Source organism: Amblyomma maculatum, chromosome 10 (assembly GCF_055883805.1).
Source record: "Amblyomma maculatum isolate TAMU_Amacu chromosome 10, ASM5588380v1, whole genome shotgun sequence".
Classification (NCBI taxonomy): Eukaryota; Metazoa; Arthropoda; class Arachnida; order Ixodida; family Ixodidae; genus Amblyomma; species Amblyomma maculatum.
This window is the reverse complement of record NC_139353.1, coordinates 12,280,511-12,306,156: the sequence shown is the minus strand read 5'-3', so window position 1 is coordinate 12,306,156 and position 25,646 is coordinate 12,280,511. Positions and strand designations below refer to the sequence as shown.

Genomic DNA, 25,646 nt, shown 5'->3' with positions numbered 1-25,646 from the left:
TTATTGGTGGCTTCAAAGCTTTTTCATACTTTGAGAAATTAGTCCAGTTCGAGAGAATACCAACGAAAATATATATCGATCTACGCACAGGGTCTTGATATATTTGCTATTTAGCTTTCTTGACTGTAAATATGGCGTATTAGTAAGAATAGATTGAATTTGAGTATATTGATCTGGTTCTTGCTATGTGAAGGTAAAGGCGGTGCTCATGTGTGGTTCCTCCAATATTTCATCATAATCGCTTCAACTTTTGTGTAGGCGCTGACCTGGTACGAATCTTGTTATTTACTTACACATAAGCATTTGATAGTCTCTAAATTTATTGCTTTTCGGTTAGGTTCATTCACGCTATCATTTATCCGCAATATATTGTCTCTTCGCCGACAGTTCGTCATTGTCAATGACGTTTCATCATAGCCTACTTACGTCGCATCAAACGTACCTCAAGGTAGTGTTCTAGGCCCCTTACGTTTTCTTATATATGCCTATAATTTGAATAGGAACATGTCATTGAACATTAGGCTTTTTGCAGATGACTGCATTTTGTACTGACCCATCGTTACTCCATATGGCCACCTTGCTCTCAGGGGGACCTTGACATCATCAACAAATACAGTAACTAACAAATGACAGATGATTTTAAATGTACCAAAGTGTCAAATGACCTTTCAGGCGTAAGCGGCATAATACTTGCTCTCATTAACAGCTAACAACTCCACGGATTGCATGTGCTTTAACGTATAAATACCCTGGCGTTCATCACACAGCAGACTTCAACTGGCCTTCCCACATCACAGTGTCTGTCCTGTCTTATAAAACGGTAGCATATTTGCTCCAAAATTTACGTAATTCACCTTCTTAACATCGCAAATTGAACTTTTGTACATCGTCAACACGCGTTTGCATCTGTTTAGAGCCCTCATAAGCTTTACTTACCTAATATGATTGAAGCCATCCAGAATTGTGCCGTAAAATTCGTAACCCAAAACTATGAATAGAGCGCAAGATTAACACAAACAAAACGTGATCTTAGTCTTCAATCATTAGACATCCGTCGTCTGGTCTGTCTTTATTTACTTCATAGATATATGTGCGTAGCATCGCCCCGTGTCCACTTCCACTCAGTACTCTTTCAAGAACATCCCTCGGCTACATAATCAACAGTTTTACACGCATCAGTAGTGCTACTGGGGCATTCATCTGCGCGGTCTCGGGCCATGCAACTATGGTGGTCTAGAATATTCTAGAGCACTGTAATCTAACTTTGGAGCGATCTTTCTGATATTATCATATCCGCAGCCAACAGCAGCACAGTTCAAGAGAAGTTGTTCAACCATTACTCACCATGATACCATTTATCGAATTTCCACGTGGCTATGGATTACGGCTGGGGGCCGTGCACCTTCACCTGTCACGCTGATTTTCTTTGGGCAGTGTGCGTTTCTCGATTCCATTTTTTCGCTGTATATTATAGCATATTTCTTAGGTTGGGGTAGATGGTTACTTTTCCGTTGCTGCTCTGTATTTTCGCGTGTTAAGTTTTGATGTTATGAACCATATTTTAAGATTTCTTTTGAGCTGTCAATTCATTTTGCTGTCTATACGCCTCGTTATTTAACAGCACTGACAGTTGAACAAAGATCGGGACCACGAAGGCACCTGGACGTCAGTCGCTCCCGTTTTCACAATCGAGACATCCTCATTCTCTATGCACGTCTCACACGCTCTGTTTCTTCTATACGCTCTCTGCATTGGTGCACAAATATTTGACAAGTCCTAAGCACTAGCGAAGCGTTGTACAGCACCGGGTGCGACCACGCTACCACGTGTTCGGTCACATACACGAGGGTGAGCGGATTGGAAGTTTTTGAATTCATGTACTTGTATATTGTATTTAATTGTTTTCTGATGGTATTAATACGCGGGTTATATAATTTTTTCATTTGATCTTTGTTACCGTCGTCAGCCAGATTTATGTCTAGTGGGGTAAACTGCTCCAAGGCTTGTGAATGGCTACGAAATGCCCAGGTTTTTAATGGTGCATGAATGGAAGAGCCATTGATATGACGGTATAGGAAACCCACTGTTTTCCCAACATAGCAATGCCAGTGGATTAGGAAGGTCGTCAAAATTGGGCTATGAATGGACACGCCAATACTAAACGCATATTGGTAGTGCCATTTAACTTTTATGTTTAATTTTAGCCTGTATGAGTCTACAGTTGTTACCCCCTTGCTCTGTGCTCCGAACTGGGGCATGTTAGGTATTTTGTATAAAGATAGAAATAAAAAAATAAATAAATAGTATCAAATAAATAAATAAAAAGCGTATTCCTATCATCACTGACGGGAGAACTTGATTTTTTCTAAGCGCCTGGTAATTAAAGAAACGTAGCTTCGTTCTTTTGCCCTGGAGATCACAATTTCAGAGTGGAACAGCGGGGAGTTTTGCAACCGCCGCCTCAGGGCACTGGAATCTGAACTGCGCCTCCGTCTTCTCCATCAGACTGCTCGTCGAGAAGCAGCGTTGCTGTGCCGTTTATGGCTCGTTCACCAGCAAGTATGCTTTCAGGATTGGAACGGCCGACAGCCATGCCTGTGAAAAGTGTGGCTGTGAAGCTTACAGTCGAGCATCTCTTATGTGAATGCCAGCATTTGTGAGTGAAATACATAAGCTGCGTTGTGCGCTGGACCGCCTCGATCCTCGCCCTTTAACGGCGGATAAGATCCTTGGTCCGTGGCCACGTCAGTCGACTGCCTTTAAGGCATACAGGGTACTGTTTAGTTTTCTAACAGCCACCGGCTCGTGTGACAAACTCTGACTGTGCTCCACGTCCCTTTTCTCTTCCCCTCTTTAATCCCCTTATCCCCTTTCCCCAGTGTAGGGTAGCCAACCGGAGGCCTTTCTGATCAACATCCCTGCCTTCCATCCTCATCCCTATCTATCAGCTTATGCTGGTACCATGGAATCCTTTATGGTAGTGAATAAGGGCTTGTAACAGCTACACAAATGTATCTCATGCCTTTACCGTTTCTCTTTACAAACATTACTTGCGATCCTACAATCTTCCTTCCCAAACTTCTTTTTTCAATAAGTGATGCATTTGTGATACACATAAAAGTAACAGACTTATTCCATTCTCTTCTCATTTCTGAGCATTTCTAAGCTTCCGGTTTTGTTTCTTTTATCTTTTAGATGACATGTAAAAAATTAGGTTTTAGTTTACGAAGTTGAACATTTCTTGCATCTTTTTTTTTTATCTTTCGAGTATATCGACATAGAGCTTTTATCAAATTTCGAAGAATATTTTGATTGTCACAATATTTTCTCGTGTGGTTCAACACTCAATAATCGTAGAGCCTGACGTATTTAGGCGTGCTGTAATTTAAGCCACCAAAGACGCATTCTAGGGAATAAAGTATTACCTATATGTCCATGATCTTTTTGCAGCTCTCTTTGAAGGGTTTTTCTACTCTCTTAACTTTGAGGGTGCAGCGAGTTACACAAAAAATGCGAAGTGTGCTTTATTTATTATTTGTGCGCGCATATTCAGAAAGGCATTATTGTTAGGTGGATTTAGAGACCGGAGTGGTTACTCAGTGGTAAGGGGATCACGAATGATCTATGAATGAGGTCAGTTTTCTATCAGTTTTCTATGAATGAGGTCAGTTAGTTTAATTCATATCACATGTTGAGTTTTAATCACTTTCAATCCCCTCTAAAGCCATGTTTTAACGTCAGCATTGTGGGTCGTTTGAAACAATCGCGCGCTGTCATGTGGCTGTGACACCATTGGGTTTCTGGACGCTAGTTTTCTGAACGACGCTGGGTTTGGTTGCCAATCATTTATATGAGGTGCTTTTCGACACAACAGCTCGCAGAAGAAGAGAAACGGAAATACTTAACAAATAATGCGTGAGTCAGGTATACCAATAAATGATCAGAATCTTTAAAAACAAAAATTATTGAAGGAGGATTACAACAGTATTTTCAAAATCAGGTTCAGCTGTCACGTCATCATAGAGCTGATTCCGGTCCTTAATGGAGTATGAATTAATTAATAGAGGCTTAGCATCAGTGGCTGAGTAGTGGTTTGGATCATGGTTTATAGGCCAAGTCCAAAGTTTAATAACGGTGAAGTCAAGTTCAAGTCAAGCGCTTCGTCTTGTCAACTTTGTTCCACCCTCGGCTTCAAATAAAGGTCAAGATAATTAAAGGTTAAGTAAAGGTCCTGTGCTTGTCTTTCCGCACGAAAAATCAAGTTGATTAATGCGCCAACTAGCCTCTGAAAACGTCCTCGAAGGTCAAAGCTGAAGTTAAGGCTAAAGGTCTGGACACTTATGGCTAGTCATGAGCGTTACAGATAGTCGCTGGTCTTCTAGAGCGACAGAAGGGATACGAGCAGAACGGCTGCTGAAATAGTTATTGAAGGTCACTACGGAGAGCGCATTCTACCACAGTGGTCTGGATCATATAGCTATGAGTCTGTGGTTCGCAGACCGGCCACCGGTGAGCGACCTGACCTTGATGGAAATGCTGGAGATGCTCAAGAGGCAGTCACCCGGCAGGATCCCTTTGCCTGGCGTAAGCGGCAGGGCCGGCGGCTACGACTACGCCAACACCACGGCCTGGAAGTTCAACATCACCCAAGTGGGGAGGCGCGGCACCAAGGGCTTCAAACGCTACTGCTTGCGCGGCCGAAAGGACACGGTCGAAGCCAAGTACACACTCTCCGCCGTGCTCTCGACCCTCTGGTGGAGGCTCGGCGTGCGGCATGGTCTTGACAGGAACGCAGGTAATCACTGTGTACTAACATGACGTGGTGTATATAGTTACATACCAAAGGTTCGTACGCAGAGCGCCCGTCTTTTTTTACTTTGTCTCAGTGCAGACTATGAATGTAAGATGGACCTAAAAATGAAATACAAGAGAGCAGACGTCCGGCCATTCTTCTGCCTCTCTTGTGTTTGTGTATTGTTAATTTTTTTACAATCTTTCCGTTAAAACTTCACCCCATTTCTTTTCTGAAAACAAGATGACAGTGTGGTGCGCATTTCATATCTATTACCATATGTCACTGAAGTATTTTTCATGGTAGCGAAAACCAAATGTATATTGAGTACATAGAGAAAAAGGGAAAGCGGCGCCGAAAACCATTTCATTTCATCGCCTGACCTAAAGTAGCGGGCCAGACTTTAATGCGAAAGCATTTCATGCCTGATAGCTGACGTGTACAAGATTTGTGGACATATCGTGTCACCGCGGTGTGTTCTCACGAAGAAGAAAAGAAGTGAATCGCATTCATGCCAGTACTCCAACCGCCGTTCTTCCATTCCCCAGTTGAGAGCGCAAACCAGTACTCTAGGCAGGTACTTCCTAAGAACCTGCCCATAATTCTCCTTGTATAGACATCGGACGCCTATGGGCGCTGAGGGAAATGACAACAGTTGCAGTAAGAGAGAAAAAAAAGTGAAAACAAAATATTGAAGATGATAAAACGAAAAGAAAAATAAGTGAAAGAAAGAAGAATAAAAATAATGGTTAGGTTTGGTTTGCGAGGTTTAACGTCCCAAAGCGACCCTGGCTATGAGAGACGCCGTAGTGGAATGCTCCGGAAATTTCGACCACCTGGGGTTCTTTTACGCGCACTTACATCGCACAGCACACGTGAGCCTGGCTTTTCGCCTCCATAGAAAAGCGGCCACCGCGGCCGGGATTCGATTCCGCATCCTTCGGAATAGAAGGCGAGTGCCCGAACGACTGCACCAACGCAGCGGGGCTTCTACGAAGTGTGTTTAATGTAACAAATGCAAGAGAAAAGTCACTATTAAGCCACAAAACCAACCGAAGTAAACCTGAACTATTTAGCGCAGCTTTCAGGTAACGGGACGCGGCAAAAGGACAAATGATTAAACGCAAAATCTGCAAATAGAAAATGCATCAAATGAAAAAAATCGAGAGGAATCTTCCTGCGCAGTTCGCATCTGACAGCATGAATTTTTTTTAACTATACCGCTCAAATTAGCAAATTATAGGGTACTTTGTGAATTGTAAATTATTACACTTTGCACATGATCTGTTCGCTGCCCGGTGTGACGTTAGCCATTCCGAGGCTGAAGAAGAATTACTACATTTGGGGACTTTCATACCTGTGTAAGATCTGGTGTCGCAGGGTTCTCGCACCCTGAGCCAATTTCGTAGACCTCGAGTTGTCGCTAACGACTACCTGGGAATACATTTTAAAGAATGTGCAGCTTATCAGTGCTGCAGCGTGAAATCAAAGCTTGTAAGCTAGCCTATAGCGTGCGCTTTTCTAAGGTAGGGTTTTCAATTCAATGAAGATGATCTCGAATGCCTTTAACGCGTTTTACTCATGACATGGCCTAATGTAGAAAGATATCCGCAAATTACTTCTTATAACCAGAAGGCAAAGCGCAGGAACTGATGGAAATATTTTTTTTTTTGAAGGGAATATTTTTCTTCTAATAGTATGTAAGCGAAATGCAAGATGCAATGCCCGTGCATGTGAAAGGACCACTGGCAGTTGAATTTTTCGGACCCCTTGCGACGTCCCTAATAGCCGATGTTGCTTTCGGACGTTAACTAATGTGATAACCAAGCCTTGGGGGACACAGTTTCCTTGTTTCCAGTATTGGATTCTGTTTTCAACCTGCTCTCCGAAAGGAGAAGATCAGAGTTGGCAGCTCCTGCCGAATCAGCCACGTCATGTGGTCGCGTGACGTCAGACGACACTACGACCAATGAGTGCCTGGCCATGTCAGATGGCAACTTGCAACTGCCAGAACCATGCCCGTGATTGTTCGCTCATCACCGCTGACGTTGAATTTTCTGGAGTACGCAATTTTCAACGCCGTGGTTCTAAAATATTTGTGATCAAAAATGGCGAACGATGTGCTGCCGGCCATGATTACTATTTCGCGAATAATTATTTATTGCATTCGCTATATCGCATTAAAAAAAGCCACCTATTCTTCGTCATTAGGGATGCAGCGTTCATATGATCCAAAGAAATCACTGATACCTAGTGCAGCACACTCTCGGGAAAACCTGTGAGTTGACTGTGTACGCGATTCTGCGCATAGCGTGTCTACATTGTCTACTATACGGAGATCATGCTTCCCCCAAGGGAGTGTGATCGCAGTGCGGCCAGAGCCCTTTTGCTCTCAAAACACTGCCGGACTACTGGGTGCGCTAGCAAAAAAAAAAAAAAAAAAAAAAAAAAAAAAAAAAAAAAAAAAAAAAAAAAAAAAAAAAAAAACGCACTATAGGCAATCGGCGAAACGCAGGTTACTAAATCTGCTTGCAGAGGAACTTAGAACACCATATCAAGGCGTTCAAAAGCGAGGGACAGCGCTCGCTATCGGCGAGTTCAAGCTCCTTTGGTGAAGTCTCTCCCGGCGACTACACTATCTATTCTAATGCACTGTAGCATGTCAAAGGAGAACAAAGGCCCCTTCCAAACCTCTTGGACTTCAAAGGCAGTGATGTTTTAAGTATTTGAAGTGTACTACATCGGAAGCAGGTTTCGAAAAGACGAGTAAACGCTTTACACGAGGATGAAAATAAAGGTGACACAACTTTCACGATAACAAGAAAACGAAAGAAATACTTGACGTGTCGAGAACTATCTTTGTGCAATATACAGCGTGTTTGAAAACGACTGGAAGAGCGCACTTACAGAGACTGTTTACAGAGATACCATGAGCAGATGCGAGAAATAGCGAGGACGGAAACGATCCCCGACGAACTTCGCAAGTCCCTCAAGGTAGCTCCAAATCCCGAGAAACAAAAGGACCCCAACCTCCAGCGAGACAGAAGAGAAGCAAGGGCCGAATTCATTCAGATACGCTCCTCAAGACACGACCGTGCATGCAGACGCGTCCTCGAGAGGAGGACACAACAAAATTGCAATGGCCACGGTGGTCGATTCGTCTCTACGCGAAGTGACCAGCGCCTCTATGCGACACTGCACGGCAGCAGAGGCCGAGGAAGTAACCTTTGCTCTAGCGGTGGCGGAGGGCTATAGAACCGGGGTGTCGCTAACAATACTCACGGACTCTCAAACAGCCTGTCGAAACTACATGAATGGTAGGATAGGTCGTCACGCGCTCCGTATACTCCTCGAAGCGAGCGACAAAATTGAAAACCACGAAAAAAAACAAGACCACACACAAAATTATGTGTGTACCGGGGCACATGGGGGTGGCAGGAAACCAAGAGGCCGATAGGATAGCTCAATCATACACTACTTTCCGAGCATCCGACGAGTCCACAGAACTTTTTCCGGTACCCAAGGTATACCATACTACAAAACTATAGAGACAGAAGAATACGATATCCCCCACCGCACAGTTCTCTCAACAGAGAGGAAGCTGTCATTTGGAGACAATCGCAGACAGGTTCATACCAAAACCTACACATACTAAACAAAATGCACCATACGATATACGCGGACAGATGTCCGTGGTGCGACGAAAAATCCACACTATATCAATCACATGGGCCTGTCAAAACATAGACGTGGTCCCCAAAATTCGAAACCCGAGGGCGGAGCAATGGGAGACTCTGCTGTTCAGCGACCGCTGCGAAGACCAGCAAGGTCTGGTACAGCGAGCCCAACAGGCGGCAGTGACCAGCGGAGGCCTGGACCGAGGGTACCCGACCATTGGGTAGAAGTGGACGAGGTCGACAGGGAAGACTCTTGTGGATTCAAGAAGAAACCTCTCAAGACGCCCCAAAAATGGTCAAAATAATATAGGGTTAAATACAGTTTTTCCTCCCTTCCTTCGGAAACGTTGTGTATTGTTTATTTTGTTGAAAAAAGTAACGTCAGAAGCACAAATTATGAAAATCTGCCGAACTGCCTTATTTCTAGTAGAGCTTAAGCGCAAAAGGAGCGCTTGATGTCTGGAGCACGAAATATGAAGAGCTAAAATTGTGATCCAAGCGCCTCGAACATATGTTTTGAGCTGATGGGTCAATTTGTTTCTGCAGAGTTTCATGTTTGCAATGCGTTTCCTGTGTAGCCTTCTCTGGGCGAAACCTACGCTGTTTTTGTGTGTAAGCGCCCCTAGCAGATAGGAGCGAATGTGAGAACCTTCGGGCCTGAATGTTAGCTCCTCTGGAGTACTTACCGGCAGTTATCTCCCAGCTATGAGCTTTTATTCGGTGATGCCGATATCAACAGAAATCCTAGAGGAGCTCTGCCTTGAATATCAGAATCGCAGGTTTATTTGATGCGAAAGCGTTGAAGACACCATTCGCCGGAAAATCTGGTGTCGGCGTTGCGAGACAGCCCAGTCACGGTGGCGCAGTGGTTAAGATGCCCGACTACTGTGTTCGACTGTGTACCCGGGTTCGATTCCGATCGCCGGCGGCTGCGTTTTGATGAGGGCGAAACGATGAGGCGTCTGTGTGCTGGCGATGTCAATGCACGTTAAAGATCCCCAGGTGGTCGAAATTACGCCGTAGCCCTCCACTACGGCTCCTCTTTCTCTCTTTCCACCTTCACTCCCAACTTTCTTCCTCCCCTTACGGCGCGGTCAGGTGTCCACAGAAATAAGTGTGACGTATACTGCGCTTTTTCCTTCCTGTGAACCGATTACAATTGTGAGCCAGAAATCACGAGTGTGCACCTGGCAGGTGGTTGTCGGCAGGTGAGATTGCCAAGCACTGATTGGTTGGCGGGTTGTGTGACGTCACGAGATCACATGACATAGCAGGCGCTGCCAACTTGGGCTTTTTCTTTGAGGTGGAGGGGTGAGATGGGAACCAAATCCTTGGATCCCGATTTTGACGCGCCGCTCGTAGGGCACACAGACGAATCTCTAATATTTGTTTGAAGCGGCGCTTTACATTTATGTCAGATGTTGTTTCGGCACAACCTTAGACTGCAATCAAGCAAAGGATCAAGCAGGTGTTTGGAAACGGTACTCTACTATGGATCATATCCATATATACCATCAATCAGGTGATAGAAAATTGCTCGGAATATAACCAGCCCTTATACATAGCATGCATTGGTTACGAAAAAGCATTTGACTCAGTTGAAACCTCGGCGGTGATGCAGGCATTGCGAAATCAGGGGGTAGACGAGCCGTACGTGAGAATAGAGGCTGCACAGTAACCATAGTTCTGCATAAAGAAAGTAACAAAATTCCCATTAAGAAAGGTGTTAGGCAAGGAGACACAATCTCCCCAGTACTATTCACAGCTTGTTTAGAGGAAGTATTCAGAGACTTGGAATGGGAGCAGTTAGGGATAAGGGTAGATGGAAAATACATCAGTGATCTCCGATTTGCTGATGACATTGCCTTGCTAAGGAACTAGGGGGATGATCTGCAAATAATGATTGATGACCTAGACAGGAAAAGTAGAAAGGTAGGCTCGAAAATCAATACGCATGAGACTAAGGTAATGTTCAACAGCCTCGGGAAAGAACAGCAGTTTACATTAGGTAGCGAAGTACTGGAAGTAGAAGGCGAATATGTCTACTTAGGACAGGTAGTAACCGCAGACCCGGACCATGAAAAAGAAATAACAAGAAGAATAAGATTGGGATGGAGCGCATTTGGCAAACACTCGCAGATTATGACTAGCAGCTTACCGGTATCGCTCAAGACAGGAAAGTATACAACAGTTGCGTCTTACCTGTACTCACCTATGGGGCTGAAATGTAGAGGCTAACCAAGAGAGTTCTACCTAAGTTTAGGACAACCCAGAGGGCTATGGAACGAAAAATGGTAGGGGTAACATTAAGAGATAGGAAGCGTGCAGAGTGGGTCAGAGAAATAACTCAAGTTACCGACATTCTAGTGGAAATTAAGAAGAAGAATCGGGCATGGGCAGGACATATAGTGCGAAAAGAGGATAACCGATGGTCGCTTAGGGTAACAAACTAGATTCCAAGGGAAGGAAAGCGTAGCAGGGGGCGGCAGAAAGTTAGGTGAGCGGATGAGGTTAAGAAGTTCGCAGGGGTCAAGTGGATGCAGCTAGCACAGAACCGGGTTAATTGGAGAAATATGGGAGATGCCTTCGCCCTGCAGTGGGTATAGTCAGGCTTATGATGATGATGATGATGTTTCACATGATGTGGTAATTTGCGACTGTTTACTAATGAGTGGGTTTGGCAGATAGAAAAGGCACAAATTATGGAATTAGTGGTTGCACGTGCAGCCAAGAAGTGTGACAGATACTGCGCCTTTCCTTTATTATAAACCGGTTGTCAACCTTCCCCCTATCTTCTTTATCCTCTGTCCCTTCGTTTAGCTTCCCACGGACGAGCCCACAACTTGAGGCACTGAAATTTCTGTCTAAAAGGTACCCGACGGCAGAATGCGGTAGTCCAGGTGTGAACGTCTGCAAGTCTTGAAGCATCACACTGTATACTCGCCTCTCAATTTTCCTTTTTTTTTCTCTTCGCAGAAGTGGGTGGAGCATTCGATACGGTCGTAAAAGGAACAGACCTCATCGTTCGATTCGTCGTCCGCCGTAACCGGCGGGACGGGAGAGTGAGACTCTGCGCCGACGACGTCGTGCTGAGGAATCTCGGAGTGCCAACCTTCGACGCGAGGTCTTTCGGCAGAGCGGCGGTGGATAAAACGCTTCGCTACGTAGCCAAGCAGATGTTCAATATCGAAGAAGAGCGATTTGTTAGTGGCCTGAGAAGGATTTTGAAGATGAAGGTGTTCAGTTGTGTTGGAGGCCTGAGAAAAATATAAACTGGTCTCTATTCATTGTCACACCTTGCGAGGCGAGCTTACAGTGACGAAGTTAATGCCTCATTATTACGCTCGCATTGCGAGCATATAGTCGCCCTTGATCGAGAACTGTATTCGTCGAACCATCGAACAATTATTTTCTCACTTGTTGATCTGCGGATATTTCGCCATGTTTATTTTGAGATATACTCACCCTTTTCACTTGCTTGCATTTGCGACGGTCAAACTAAAGAAAAAAAAAGAAGCTTGAAATGGTGCTTATTTTAGATACCGCAGCAATGGTTCCTGTCGATATTTTTTGCACATGTTTTCTCGTTCAACGTACAAAAATGATAAAAAATAGCACAAATCGTTTATTTTCTTGTTTAGTTTCCTGCAACTTAACAAGCAAACCGATAAAATAGGACTGTTTTTGACTGATAATAGTAACTTCTATTGTTCTCCTGCAAATGAGACGAGAATTGCACGCTTATATTTCTCCGAGCAAAGGTTTCCACCTCCACTTGCCGAGCTCGTGTACGAGTCGCCTGCAAGTATTTCTCCTCGCCTGCGTGGTAGGAATAGCCTCTTTATGGGTGTCCTGCTTTCCCCTACATAGCCAAACCTGCAGTACATGTGAACACTAGCGCTTCAAACGGGCAATGCGAGTCATTTAAGTTTCCGCTAACGACAGTTTATTGACGTGAGACGCGCTATGAGGAAACTGAAGTTGCTGATTTTTAAAAGGCATAAAAGGTCAATGGTAGAGACGCATCAACTTCTCGGACAAACCCCGTTTCCTGAAAGGCCGTCATACCAGCGCTGCAATTACCGTGACAATGCATGGTGGGTGCCATAGCATGCATAAAAGGTCAATAGTAGAGACGCATCAACTTCTCAGACAAACCCCGTTTCCTGAAAGGCCGTTATACCAGCGCTGCAATTACCGTGAGAATGCATGGTGGGTGCCATAGCGTGCGTAAAAGGTCAATAGTAGAGACGCATCAACTTCTCAGACAAACCCCGTTTCCTGAAAGGCCGTCATACCAGCGCTGCAATTACCGTGAGAATGCATGGTTGGTGCCATAGCGTGCATAAAAGGTCAAAAGTAGAGACGCATCAACTTCTCAGACAAACCCCGTTTCCTGAAAGGCCGTTATACCAGCGCTGCAATTACCGTGAGAATGCATGGTGGGTGCCATAGCGTGCGTAAAAGGTCAATAGTAGAGACGCATCAACTTCTCAGACAAACCCCGTTTCCTGAAAGGCCGTCATACCAGCGCTGCAATTACCGTGAGAATGCATGGTGGGTGCCATAGCATGCATAAAAGGTCAAAAGTAGAGACGCATCAACTTCTCAGACAAACCCCGTTTCCTGAAAGGCCGTTATACCAGCGCTGCAATTACCGTGAGAATGCATGGTGGGTGCCATAGCGTGCGTAAAAGGTCAATAGTAGAGACGCATCAACTTCTCAGACAAACCCCGTTTCCTGAAAGGCCGTCATACCAGCGCTGCAATTACCGTGACAATGCATGGTGGGTGCCATAGCGTGCGTAAAAGGTCAATAGTAGAGACGCATCAACTTCTCAGACAAACCCCGTTTCCTGAAAGGCCGTCATACCAGCACTGCAATTACCGTGACAATGCATGGTGGGTGCCATAGCGCGTAAAAGGTCAATAGTAGAGACGCATCAACTTCTCAGACAAACCCCGTTTCCTGAAAGGCCGTCATACCAGCGCTGCAATTATCGTGACAATGCATGGTGGTTGCCAGGTGAAGACGCGAAGTCTGCAAAGCGATGGACTGTTGAGCAAGACATTATTTCTGGTAGGGAGGGATCTTCTTGAGGCTCCGCAGTAAATGGAAGCAACGTCCATGGTTAAAGGCGGAATTCGAGCGCAGAGTAAGAATAATAATGTGAAGGATCAGTGTTTTCGTGCAGTGTGGTGCATGGAAAGCATAGGTAATGGACTACAGGACGCTATCCTATAGGAAGCTTGCATGAAGCGATGCATGCTGGGTAATCCGCCATGATATTGTCGCTGGCAGTAGACGGCGGGCAGCGCAGCCAGGCTGAATTAGAGTGGCTACGGTCCACCGTGCAAGCACGCGGCTTTTCGTTCGTACGCGCGTGCAATTGTCGGCAGGTTCCTCAGGAACGTACGCGTGGACTCTGTGCCCGAAAAATCGGACGCGCTATGAAGAAATGCAAAGCAGTGCGACGCGGACCTGTCCAAGCTACGCACGGACTGACCGCACTATGCGCCTGGACCTGGCCGCCCGTCGACATCACCGACATTCATGATTTCTAGCTATGGCGAGTAGTTTTTGATACTTGTCCGGATTGGCGTCGGTCTCTAGTGTGCTAGTCCGTGCGAGCCATTCGCGTCGGCGTCGCTAGAGGCATCCTTTGCCTTCTCGCATTCGTACAGACGTATTTTTGGAATCGTGAACAACCCGCAGTCGTCCTGTTCGGTCGCGCCAGCATCGTCTGCGCGCACTACGCGACAATGTAGACGAGGCTAGTGTGGCAGTGCCGTGCTAAGTCGTTTGCTGCCAACGACATCATCATGGTCGATTACCCAGCATGCATCGCTTCATACAAGCTCCCTATAGCACTTGTGACATGGACCAAAGTACATGTACAGTATGATGGCGGCCGTTCGGTTCATGTGGTCACTTCAACCGTTGGTTTGGGGAGGCTAAGGCACAGAAATAATCAAAGTTCGATGTTTAAAATCGATTGGCTTGAAAGAGGAACTGGAGGCGGTCGGCGTACAGTAGTGAGCAAAAGTGTATACAACACGCGCTCGGTGGCGGAGCTCGAGACAACTGCATTTCGATGCTATCTAGCAACAGCTATCTGGGAACGAGACAATCGTGGCGATGCCTCATTTTATCGACATGCATGCGTCGCTGCCTTTTTCGCTTTCGCTAGATGGCACTTCAATGATATTTTTTTTAAGCTCCATCACCGGCTGCATGTTGTATACCGCTTTTGCTCAGGACTGTACATGTGCCCTTCAGGTAAACGTTTAAAACCTTCTTACATCGCCGACGAAGACTTGTGCAATGCGGGTCAGACAAAACCGGGAGATCAGGTAAGCAAACCCAGCGTTTCAGAATCTTGCAGCGACATCTCAAAATACAAGCAGCTATAGAAGAGTTTGCCAGCTAATGTTATTTCAGATTTAAGCGATCGAACTGGGTCCCTTCGCGTTCCTTCTTGCTCATAAGTTTTAACAGTCGTATGCCGCTTTTAATTCGATTATAGATTTCAAGTAATGAAAAACCCAAGATTGGCGGTATTCCCCCCGCGAGGGACTTTCAAATCTGCTTGTTAAAAAAACCAGCTGACTTTATTCCGAAATCGGTCAAAATGAAAGAAAGAGTCAGACTAAATTAAAATGGTTGTAGTCCATTATACAGTACAATCCTGTAAGTGGAGACTGAAGAACCATTTTGCGAGACACGTATGCTGTTATTAGACCTGCCATTACTGATTCTGCCACTCAAAACACTCTTCACGTTTGGGAGTTGTCATTTGGTTTTGTGTAGAGATGTAAAATGTTCATAAATTTTTAAGGCCTTTACAATAAAAAAAAGTTTCCTTTTTCTAGAAAAACTGAAAATTCAGAAACAAAAGTGAGACAGAGGATAAGAAGAGCCTGGAATCATTCGTTAAAAGCACAAATATTAATTAAGATTTCAGCATTATCAGGTCATTCAGAAGCAAGCTGAGGTCGTGAGCCGCATATCTAAAGCATGTGATATGCACAAATCGCTTTTAACTGTACTACCGGTTGCTTGTATGTAGCTGCTGCTGTTCATGATTAACGTCAGTAGCTCCACTCAAAAGCTATCTAGAAGCTCCTAAGGGAGCGACAATTTGGCTATAATGCTCTGGAGTGATACGCACTGCAAGAGGCGCCACCTACTTGATTTTTTTCTCTGCAAAGTACTGGCCGGCTCATATATTTGCATCAATGGCTGCACTGATAAACAGTACTGATGATTAGTGCTTCTCAAAATTATATATATTTTTTGATGTCCAGTCGAAATCTCTCACACAACAACAGGCGCATTGTCAAGCATGCTGCATTAGTAAATTCACACTACACGCTATAGTACTTGCACAATGGAAACATTTTTGTCACCGGAGGCCATTTCACACATAGAACGTGCTTCTATATACGTTAAACCGCGGACGATACAAAATTCTAGCCCGCTAACCGACCGTAAGGTAGTATGATAATGCTTTTTCTTGTGTTTGCTCATGGAAGACTGGAAGACTGCGCAGCCGTACAGGTTGAAGCTTATGTCTGGGTTCCCGTGCACTTCCTTATGTGTCAGCCCGAATGTGTCTCGCATAAAATTATTATATGGCACGAAGGAAGGCTTGCATTCAGATAAATATGTTTTCGTAATTCTGTGCGTTTGCATCACAAGAGAGCGCGTTCAGCCATTTCGTATGCCATAAACAGTGAGGTAATACATTAAATATCCTGTTGTGCTCAGCCTGGCGCGTCCGTGTGACCTGCCTCCACCTCACTTCGCAACAGCAGTATAAACGTCTGAATGATGCTTTCGCAACGAGTGATGAGAAGGGCACTCGGCTACTGAGTAGAGAGAGTCGGATTCGATCCCGTCTGCGGCAGCCGCGTTTCGATGGAGGCGAAAAGCAAGGAACCCGAAGACTGTCGAATATCAGTACACGGTAAGGGATGCCATGGGAGCGAAATTAATTTGAGCCTCCACTATACGATGAACGTAATAGCCCAAGCCATTTCGAGACACCTCATATAAATCTAAAAACAGGCGATGATAATCATTTTCCTGTCTTTCACCAAAACATGCTATAGCGGTTTTCAAAGCAAAAGAGAAACCTAAACTTTAATCAAGCACTCATGAAGCCTTGAAATCGCTTTAGGAAATCTTCAATGTTTATTATAGTTTTTGCTCCACCGAAAAAAAAAAAACAATTACAAGGGTTCAGCACTTCTGAACCAAATATTAAGCAAAAGCATTAGCTGCGGGTGACCGAACGTTCTTCTTCTTCTCGTTTTCTTCTTCCTCAGCCCACATATAAAGCTCCGCTTTAACCAAGCCGTATGAACGTGCCCTAGTGGCCTATGGGGTAACGTGAATGCCAGGGTCCTAGCAGGCTAATTCTGACAATATCGTCCCATGTGAAACGAGAGACCCAAGTTGGCAGCTCCTGCCAGCCCGTGTGTCACGTGAAGTGTGACGTCACAGCGTCACGTGGGTAAGACGTAACTGCGGCCGGGTCACGCGAAGGCTTGAAAGTGCGAGTAGTATTGCTTTCACAATAAAAGGAAGAAATAAAAACCGTTTTCCGAAATATCCAGATTCTCTTACGGCCTTCTCATCTCTAGTCTTGTGTGCCTAGCCGTGTTACTTAACAGCGCCTTGTATTTATACGGGTGGTTCTACTCAGGGCAAATCATCTTTTTAAATATATAGACTCGGCGTCTGAAAGGACACTGTGGTCTTACATGCGCTCACCGTCTGTGCTGAAACGTGGAGGCGAACAAAAAGGGTTCTACTTAAGCTGAAGACAATGCGGACGGCTATGGAAGGAAAATAGTAGGGGTAACGTTAAGAGATAGGAAGCGTGCAGAGTGGGTCAGAGAAATAACTCAAGTTATTGACATTCTACTGAAAATCAAGAAAAAAAAACAAACAAGCTTGCAGAGTAACATTTAGAGGTTATTCTGTCTCGTATGCGTACAACCATACCTTTTAAACTGAACAATTTGAGAGAATTGCCTGTCTGGCGGGATTTGAATAAATTTTATGACTGCGACGGAAATTACAAAGGAGGAACTAAAAGCCTGACCGAAAGAATTCGACAACACAAGAACGATGTCAGCAACTTCGCAAGGAAACGTAATCCTATAGTTGAACATTGCGAAGATGCGGAATACGGAATGAAATTCCAGGAGGGCCCTGTTTCCGGAACAAAAAGAAATTAGCGAAACAGACTCCTACTTGAACTTAGGTACATTGAAGCGGAACCAAACAATGTCAACTACACATGGGAAAAACTGTCCACTGCGTATATGCTAGGGTTCTGTTCGTGTGTGCATAGCTTACAAATAAAGGACGTCAGCAACTACCTTCGCATAACCGGCTCTGTGACTCACAACCGCAACTCTCAAGTCGACTGTGATATTTCCTGCCCACCTATACGTTCCCCCGTTACCCTTGATGGAGAAGCCGAGCCGGCTCCAATAAGTCGAAATTGTAAAAAAAAAAAAAAAAAAAGAAGGTTTCATCCGAGATCTTTATTTTATAGCCATGCACTTCAAAGCGCCCTTGAAAAATACTTAACGTCAATCATCAACGTCACAGATTCCGTTCCTCTAGCTAGAGACTCACGTGGGTGATTAGAAAAAGGAAAGGGAAATTAATTAAGTCTTTCAAATTCATCAAGCGGGTGACATGTGTGTTAGCCCACCTTTTCTGGCGTTGGTTATGAAAGAAATCAGCAATCTGCGCAATCGCATGCCGAACAGGTGGAGAGGGTTCAGTGAGACCTATTGTGAAAGATGATGCACCTGCGTATGCTCAATGAAAGCTATATATCTCTTGTGTGTATTGAGTAAAAGGTAATTGCAATCTATATCCCTTGTGAGTCGTCTTCATATGTGTCTGTTTTTAACTGCTAAGAAAATGATTTCAGGATTCAGATATGAAAGAATGGAGTCTGCAAAACTACGCAATTCACTAAAACAAATTGGTTGCCATTGAGGTTGACAACTCAGGCCCTCTGCATGACAAGCGGACAAGCAAGGCATATGCCACAGAAGTTGTCTTTTTCCTAGAAAATATTTATTACAAGTGGTTATGTGCAAAAAGGCTTATATATACATACCGTTAACAAAGCACTCACATGTGGCTGAGCTGCACTACCTTCACAGAAAAAACAACTAAGAGGGCGGCAGAAATTAACCTCTCGTCATAAGCGAAGCCATTCCAGTTAAGAGTCACTTTTGCCATAGGTGTTTTGTAGTTGGAGCATCATTAAAGAATTGCGGTTTCTTATCTCACGAGGAGAATAGCCATTCGCCGTATAAAAAAGATGAGTATATGTTTTCTTTACCATTTTTATTTTTGATTCTTGGCCATCCATATACACAGAATAACACACATTTTATTCAGTAAATGCACATATTCTAGGCTGCCAGAAAGAACAAAGCAAAGAATTTACACCCGTATTGTACCTCTACGGATGATAACCTCCCACTGAGGAGGAAGGCTGCTGCCAATTCTAAAGCACAACCCGGTCCTTCTGAAAACTCTGTGGCGATAGCATCGGCAGCCCCGCTTGCACTGTCCAAGGTACCCGTCCGGATCGCACTGCGTTTGGCATAAAATAACGCAGTAATCCACACCGAAGAATTCAATTTTTCACTAAGCTAGATTTATGGGCCTCTAACATTGGCTTAACGTAGAGGTGTGCTAATAAAATGCAGAGGGACAGCACAAGGCATAAGCGGAAACTAGCAACCACACTTTATTTTCATCTTCACCGACAATAATGAGGATACAGAGATAAAAAGCCAGGAAAACAAAAGCGAAAAAGTACCTTAACAACTGTAGGACAGGTATCACTTCCGATACAAACAATTTTTCTTTCGCAGTCAATGCAACTGAAGGATCACTCACGTAACCACCTTCATTTTCGACAAAACCGATTCAAAAAGCTTCGCGTAGCTCCGTGTGTCCTGGTTTCGTGGTCGCAGCAGGATAGATGCTTTGTTAAATAGGGGTTCAGATTTATGCCTTAAGCAGTTCGTTGCCAGGTTGCCAGTTGTAACTTGCAAGACGTTCACACACTTTCCCGTCTTGCCGGTGGCAAAGTCCCAAACTACCGCAATGGACAAACGTTCCTCAGTTGTCCAGAAATAACGCGCCCAGCTCTCGACGCAAGGGGCAGAGGTTCGAGCTCCTGCTCGACCAGTTTTCGTTTCAGCGCAATCGCCCTTCTTCAGAGGTACAGTCTAATGGGGCTGGAATTACGTCACTACCCGCTAGACTAACCGAGAAATTGTGTACTGATGTCAATCCTGTTGTACTGTGTAATTATTCTGAGGTGTTTGAATTACCCGCGCGAGGTCACGCGGACACTTCGTTATGACCGTCTCGACAGACCGTCGTTTCCCTGACAGATAGCTAAAGATGCGACGCCGCGTTTTTCGCTGAGTGGGATCCTTAAAGAGCGCGTTAAAAGGATCAGATGCTATCGTACTTACATCTGTGTTAGCCTGACCGAGTGAGTAAGCAGCGAGCAAGAACGGTGAATAGCATGTATTAAATGGTGCCATGAGAATTGCTTAAGTTCTTCAGAATTTCTGGGGAGTCAGCTAAAATATGCGAACAGTAAATGAAGTGCACCGGCAGAGGGCCGTAGACAAGGTTGCTAACACTTCTACGTGGACTAGCAAATCTGTGGCAGATCGTTTTGCAAAATAGGACCCGCGAAACAAGTACACGCAATGCTAAGCCATGAACTAAGAAACCCTTTGGCTAAGAGGTTGGGGCTTTCGAATGCTGTGCCCAAGGATGCGGGATCGACTCCCGGCGGCATCAGCCGCTTTTCTTTGGAGGCGAAAAGAAAGGAACCTGTGTGCTGTGCGATGTCAGTGTGCGTTAAAGAACCCCAGACGGTTGAATACACATCTACTACGGCGTCTCACATGGTCTAAGTAGCTTTAGAATGTTAAACCTGTGAACCAAACCATGCCGACGCATAGAATACGCTTCCCAACATCAATGGCGATTTGTCATGTAGCGGCTTTCTGTGAAACATCGAGTTTCACTGACTGCAGTGACGTCTTTTCTTTTTTTTTTGAAATTTTGTTTTCAGATGGGAAAATTAAAAGGAAGACTCCAGCATTGGGAAGATCCCAGAAAGGAACATCGTACATTTGGCGGCCTTGCCAGGCATGCGCGCTGATAGCCGTCAGAGTGACGAAAGAAAAGCTGAAATTTTTCTCCAAAAGCAAGAAATAACTACGCTTGTTTTGCTTTAATTATTCATCGCTCATCAAAACAACATTCAATCATGTGAGTAGGATAGAAGGAACAGTTTCGTTCATCTACATACATGGATCATCGCCTCGCCTTTTGATCTAACTTACGGCCGTTGGTAGCCTCACTTTAATCAAACAATCAATAGAGGTTGCGAAAGTCCACTTTTTGCATTGTCTTGGTCGCTTGTTATTGCTTCTGTTCAATTATGCCTGACATGACGAATTTTTCCCAACAACTTGACTATACTATGGTTACACTAAACCAGATGTGCGATCGATTAATGCAGCGGAGAAACTATGAGGAAGAGTATATAATATACCCCGCCAAGGTGGCGCAGGGATAAGGCGTTTGAATACTGTGCCGGGATCGAATCCCGGCCACGGCGGCTTCTTTTTCTTTTTTTTTTTGGAGGTGGAAAGCCAGGCGTTTGTGTGCTGTGCTATGTCAGTACACGCTAAAAAACCACAGATGGTCGAAATGTCTGGAGAAATCCTCTGCGACATTTCTCATAGCCTTAGTCGCTTTGGGACGTTAGACTCCGTAAACTATAAACCAAACCAGAGTCTATAATAAAGAATGCTTTTAACGCGAAAATTATTTCTAAATACTTTCCGATTCTCATGCTATGCTAAGGTGTCATGTGACGCCAAGCAGCATGTCAAGTTCGCAATAGGTCCGACCACAGCAGCGGAGAAGTTATTAGAAAAGGTGTTAGTCACTCACCTTGAAAATGAATTAACACATACATTTGCGTAGGCTTTGCACGCTCGTCGCGCTTATGAACGAAAACTATTCACGCAGAGGTGAACGGTGGCGGCAGGAGCCTGTGCTGGCCCGGCTGCGGAGCTGGTTACGAGGGACAACGGCGACGACGACGCGAAACGCAGGAACGGGCGCCAAAGAGCTGCGCTCTAAAACAGTTCTAGCCCTACGTAGGGGCAGTTGTCTCATCGTTTTTTGTAAAATTTGCGGGCTTTAAACCGACAAAAAGAACTAAGGTAAATATGATTTGAAGCAGACATGCTTTCTTCACGCAGTAACTAGTCCTCATTGTTTAATGGCCAGTGGCACCACTTCCAAACCTGTACATTTCGAAGAAACAAAAAAGAACGAATAGGTGGTATGAAGCATAGTTTAACCAACAAGAAGTGAATTGGCCCAGGAAAACACTGTTATTTGGACTGCAGAGTTAGCTCTAGCGAGGAGCTTTGTTTTGGATGGAAAAATTGCCGTACTTGCCGAGGTCGAGTAACTTCAGTTGTACTGAGGAAGAAAAGGACGGTACAGAATAAACGTTTTGTTGTGAATACTTACCGGTTCAATGCAATAGCCTTGTACATGATCACTGCCCCATTTGCCGCTTCTGGAGAAAATAATGAAACAATTATTTATAGAAAACAATTGACAGGCCACCAGAAGAGTGTGAATTTTGAGTGCTAGGTATACACTGTCCAACAGGGTAAATAGGGAAAAAAGAAGGGTGGGATGCTTGCAGATAGACGATGATAACGAGCCACATGCAGTTTTAAAGTAGCCATGTGCACTCTTCGCCAACTAAGGAAATGAAAGAGGGACAACTGCCATGATCGCACTGGAGATATGTGCGTGTAGAAAACATGCCAGCGACATGAGTTCCGAACAGATACCCCGAAATCATTTCTTGTCCAAGCCGTTACATTGCTATTTTTAAAGGCCGATATCCTCAAAATTTTGTAAGCTAACCTGTTCTTTGCTACGTCGAGACTACCTAACAACATTTCATGAGGGGGGTCACTCCCTATTATATTAGGTATCTTCTCATTCCGGTTCTGTTAACGGAGGTAAAGAAGTAGGTAAAAGCTTTGAAAAGTTTTTATCAATGCTTGCCAAGAAATGGGCCCTGCTTTCTTATCAATCTATGATGTGCTTAACAGGACATGATTGAAAAGTTCTCCCTGAAGCCTTGTGTTCATCCCTTGCTGAACAAGGAATGTTGGACCGTTCCAAGAATTACGTTGTTGACGTGTGTGAGCATTTACAATGGATTAGCGCTAGTGCGGAGAAGAGATAGATATTGATTATTCAACGTGCACCTCAGTCGAATTAGAGAGAATAATGAATGGACCCCGCAAACCGTGGATGACAAAGATTTAATATGAATGCATGATTCATTTTATGAATTATACCTCTACAGCACACATGCTCGTGACACAAAAGTGATGATTTCTGTGTACTCGTAACCTTATGATGACGCACATGCTGCAGATATTCTGGCGTTTTAATTCCAAGTGGGCGCAGAAGTCTTCACATAATAATGGGATCACATCATTGACTGAACCATTATTTATTTTTATGCAGTACAACCAAAGATAATTCACTTTATTGCTAACCACTGCTAACGAATTTCCCTAATCGTTTTTTCACCCCCTATTATACGCACCGAAACCACAAAAGTAAACATTTCCCACTTGAAATACTCATACTGTAATAATAAAAAAAAATGACAAGATATATAATCAGCGCCGGGCCATATTCTTCTGGGCTCAAGGAGGATGGCTGTGCCATAATTTAAAGGCCAGGAGACAAAAACGGGGTTATTTTGAAAACTGGTATTGGAAACAGAACTATAGGCGGCAGAATCTAGAGGCCCTCGTACGTTTTTAAACCAAGACATCTATACAAAAATGCATCTCAGCTGACTTGTGGTTTGTGTGTTGAGAGCGCGTCAAAAATGCAAACTTTTGAAAACTTCGTTAGCCAGCCTTCCCGCTGCGCAGAGACCCCTTTTACCACGCCGACGCAAACGTTCGAACGAGACGAAGTTGAGTACAACAATGAGTACCTCTATCTCTTGCGTTTTATCCGGCACGATCCCGACGATCCACTCCTTCACAATTGCAGTGCGGAATACGGGCGTGGTGTGAATGGTGCTCGCGAAGCAGTGACTTGTCGCGACGGCAACGAAAGGCAGAACAGTGCTGTAGGTAGCCGCGTCACTATTGCCACAATACACGGCTCCAGCGAACACCTAATCCGTACCCTCAAAGCCGGTTTGCCCGCCATGATAAATGAATCTGTGCTGTGCAGAGATGACTTCCAGAGTGTTCAAAAGGTCCACAGCTCGCTCCGTGCCAATAGACACGCTGTCCTCTCTCTCTCTCTTCAGTCTCGAAACTGAACAAGGCTTTAACGGAGTCACTTGACACCTGTAGTCATCGGAACCTGCACATGCAGTTATTTAACATCAATAAATCAGTTCCAGTCTTCTACGGTCTGCATATTGTTCGCAAATCTGAGATACCCTTCCGACTGTTTCAAAAATTTCGATATTTTATTTTCGACCGTTGTCAGAATAGCTTCACCGGATTATGGTCCCCGTCACATGTCAGACACTTCATTAAACTACTGGCCCAAGTGAGCGTTGAGGCCGATTAATTCCTCATCTCCTTTGATTTCGTATCGCTCCAGACCAGTTGGGCGTATCCAGCGACAATGCGTACGCAGCGATGATGCGGGTAACGAATTCGCATGCGTAGATCCGTACGTAACGCAGCCTTTCTTGCGGGCGCATGCACGCATCAAACCCCGGCGTACGCCCGTTGCTACGTGCGTTGCGGGATGCGTTAAAAACATGGCCGCGCGCTTACCATCTGCTTCGGAACAAATATACGCCTCGCCGCTGCTTTCTCCGACGCGATGGCATTCGCATCTATTACACTCACTCTAGCCCACGTGACCAGGTATAAGATACAAATATTTCTGGTTTTCTAGATAACTTCGCGAATTTCAAGCTGCTAGGCCTATCTGTAAGCTGTATATGTCGTCGTCATAGCAACGACATATATTCTCAATAGGGGTGTGCGAATAGTACTTTTTCCTAACCGAATCGAATACGAATAGTGCACTCTTGCTATCGAATCGAATGCGAATAATGTAGCTAAAAAGCGAATCGAATACGAATCGAATAGTGAAAGCAGCGAATCGAATACGAATCGAATACTCTGCAAGCTATGTTCATATCATTTGTACGTTGATTACAAAACATTAAAAAGTGTCTGAAATTCAATTTTATTCAAAATGCTGTTTAATATATAGTTCACAACAATGTACAGCTGCGTCAACCTTGACTACAGGCGAGATAAAGTCTAAATATTTAAAAGCAAAAAGATTGCACATAGCCATAATCAAAAGAAAATAGCACTCAGTAAAGTCAAGTGGAGTTGGCAGGAGTTAATAAAATTACTAGATGCAACTTGGCTAGAAGTACAGCCTGGCACTACTAGAATGCACGACTAGAAATTGAGTACAGTCAACATGGCATCAGTCAAACAACATCACATCAACTAGGACAAGACTTTCTCAGACTAGTCATTAAAAATTTTAAAAATGCTTGACTAGATTAAGGCTCTAACACTGCGGGGAAATCACACAGAAAATGCAGATACATGTCTAGATTAATCTGCAGTTTTTATTTGAGCCTTTAATGACTAGGACTGAAACTTGTTGCAACAGTTATGAGAAACGACCATTCACAAAGATAAAATTTGATATCCCAAAAGGTGGAACATTAGAAGTAGTGCAGATGCAGTGAAACAAAGCGCATTTCACAAAGCGAATTTCTCGGCAGATTAGAGACGTGTGAACTATGACACGAATACGAGAAGTTGCCTCCGCGATTCGTGATATGTCCAATCTTTAAGAATGTTTCCATGGGAATAGACCATGTCGCGGCCACGCTGAATCATGTAAGCTCCCTAAAACGGTGATCTCTGCTTCTCGCGTAGGTTTATTGCGGCAGCAAGCTGTGCCTGCTCGGAGCCGACGCTGCCTTCGCGAGAATGGTCGAAGGTAACCGAGACGTTAATTCGTGCCAGTTATTCGAAAA

At 44.5% G+C, this 25,646-nt stretch overlaps 3 protein-coding genes across 5 annotated transcripts in view; 1 reads left to right on the top strand and 2 right to left on the bottom strand.

Annotated features, from left to right (window-relative positions):
• LOC146175611 (uncharacterized) overlaps positions 1-25,646 on the bottom strand; it is a 143,021-nt gene that overhangs the window by 34,187 nt on the left and 83,188 nt on the right. The gene's annotated exons all lie outside the window — the stretch shown is intronic.
• The window catches only part of Gnpnat (glucosamine 6-phosphate N-acetyltransferase), a 97,222-nt gene that overhangs the window by 67,708 nt on the left and 3,868 nt on the right, over positions 1-25,646 (bottom strand). The window contains exons 1-2 of one of the 2 annotated variants that reach the window (XM_084582010.1): positions 22,505-22,642; positions 22,097-22,145 (exon numbers count right to left, since the gene is read on the bottom strand). In XM_084582010.1, coding sequence (XP_084438136.1) covers positions 22,097-22,145; positions 22,505-22,539 — 84 coding nt within the window. In that variant the 5' untranslated portion in view covers positions 22,540-22,642. Of the gene's footprint in view, positions 1-22,096; positions 22,146-22,504; positions 22,643-25,646 lie in introns of those variants that run through there. The other variant, XM_084582009.1, reaches the window with a different exon arrangement.
• LOC146175619 (uncharacterized) lies at positions 4,411-11,741 on the top strand. The gene is made up of 3 exons (XM_084580719.1): positions 4,411-4,795; positions 6,651-6,785; positions 11,446-11,741. The coding sequence occupies exons 1-3, from the start codon at positions 4,480-4,482 to the stop codon at positions 11,739-11,741; spliced, it is 747 nt and encodes a 248-aa protein (XP_084436845.1). The 5' UTR covers positions 4,411-4,479.

Bases quoted from the DNA above. Each gene is read 5' to 3' on its own strand.
- LOC146175619 (XM_084580719.1), top strand. From the start codon at position 4,480: ATGAGTCTGTGGTTCGCAGACCGGCCACCGGTGAGCGACCTGACCTTG. The intron at 4,796-6,650 runs GTAATCACTGTG...CCTTGTTTCCAG, and splicing joins TGGTCTTGACAGGAACGCAG to TATTGGATTCTGTTTTCAAC. The intron at 6,786-11,445 runs GCAACTTGCAAC...TTCTCTTCGCAG, and splicing joins GTGCCTGGCCATGTCAGATG to AAGTGGGTGGAGCATTCGAT.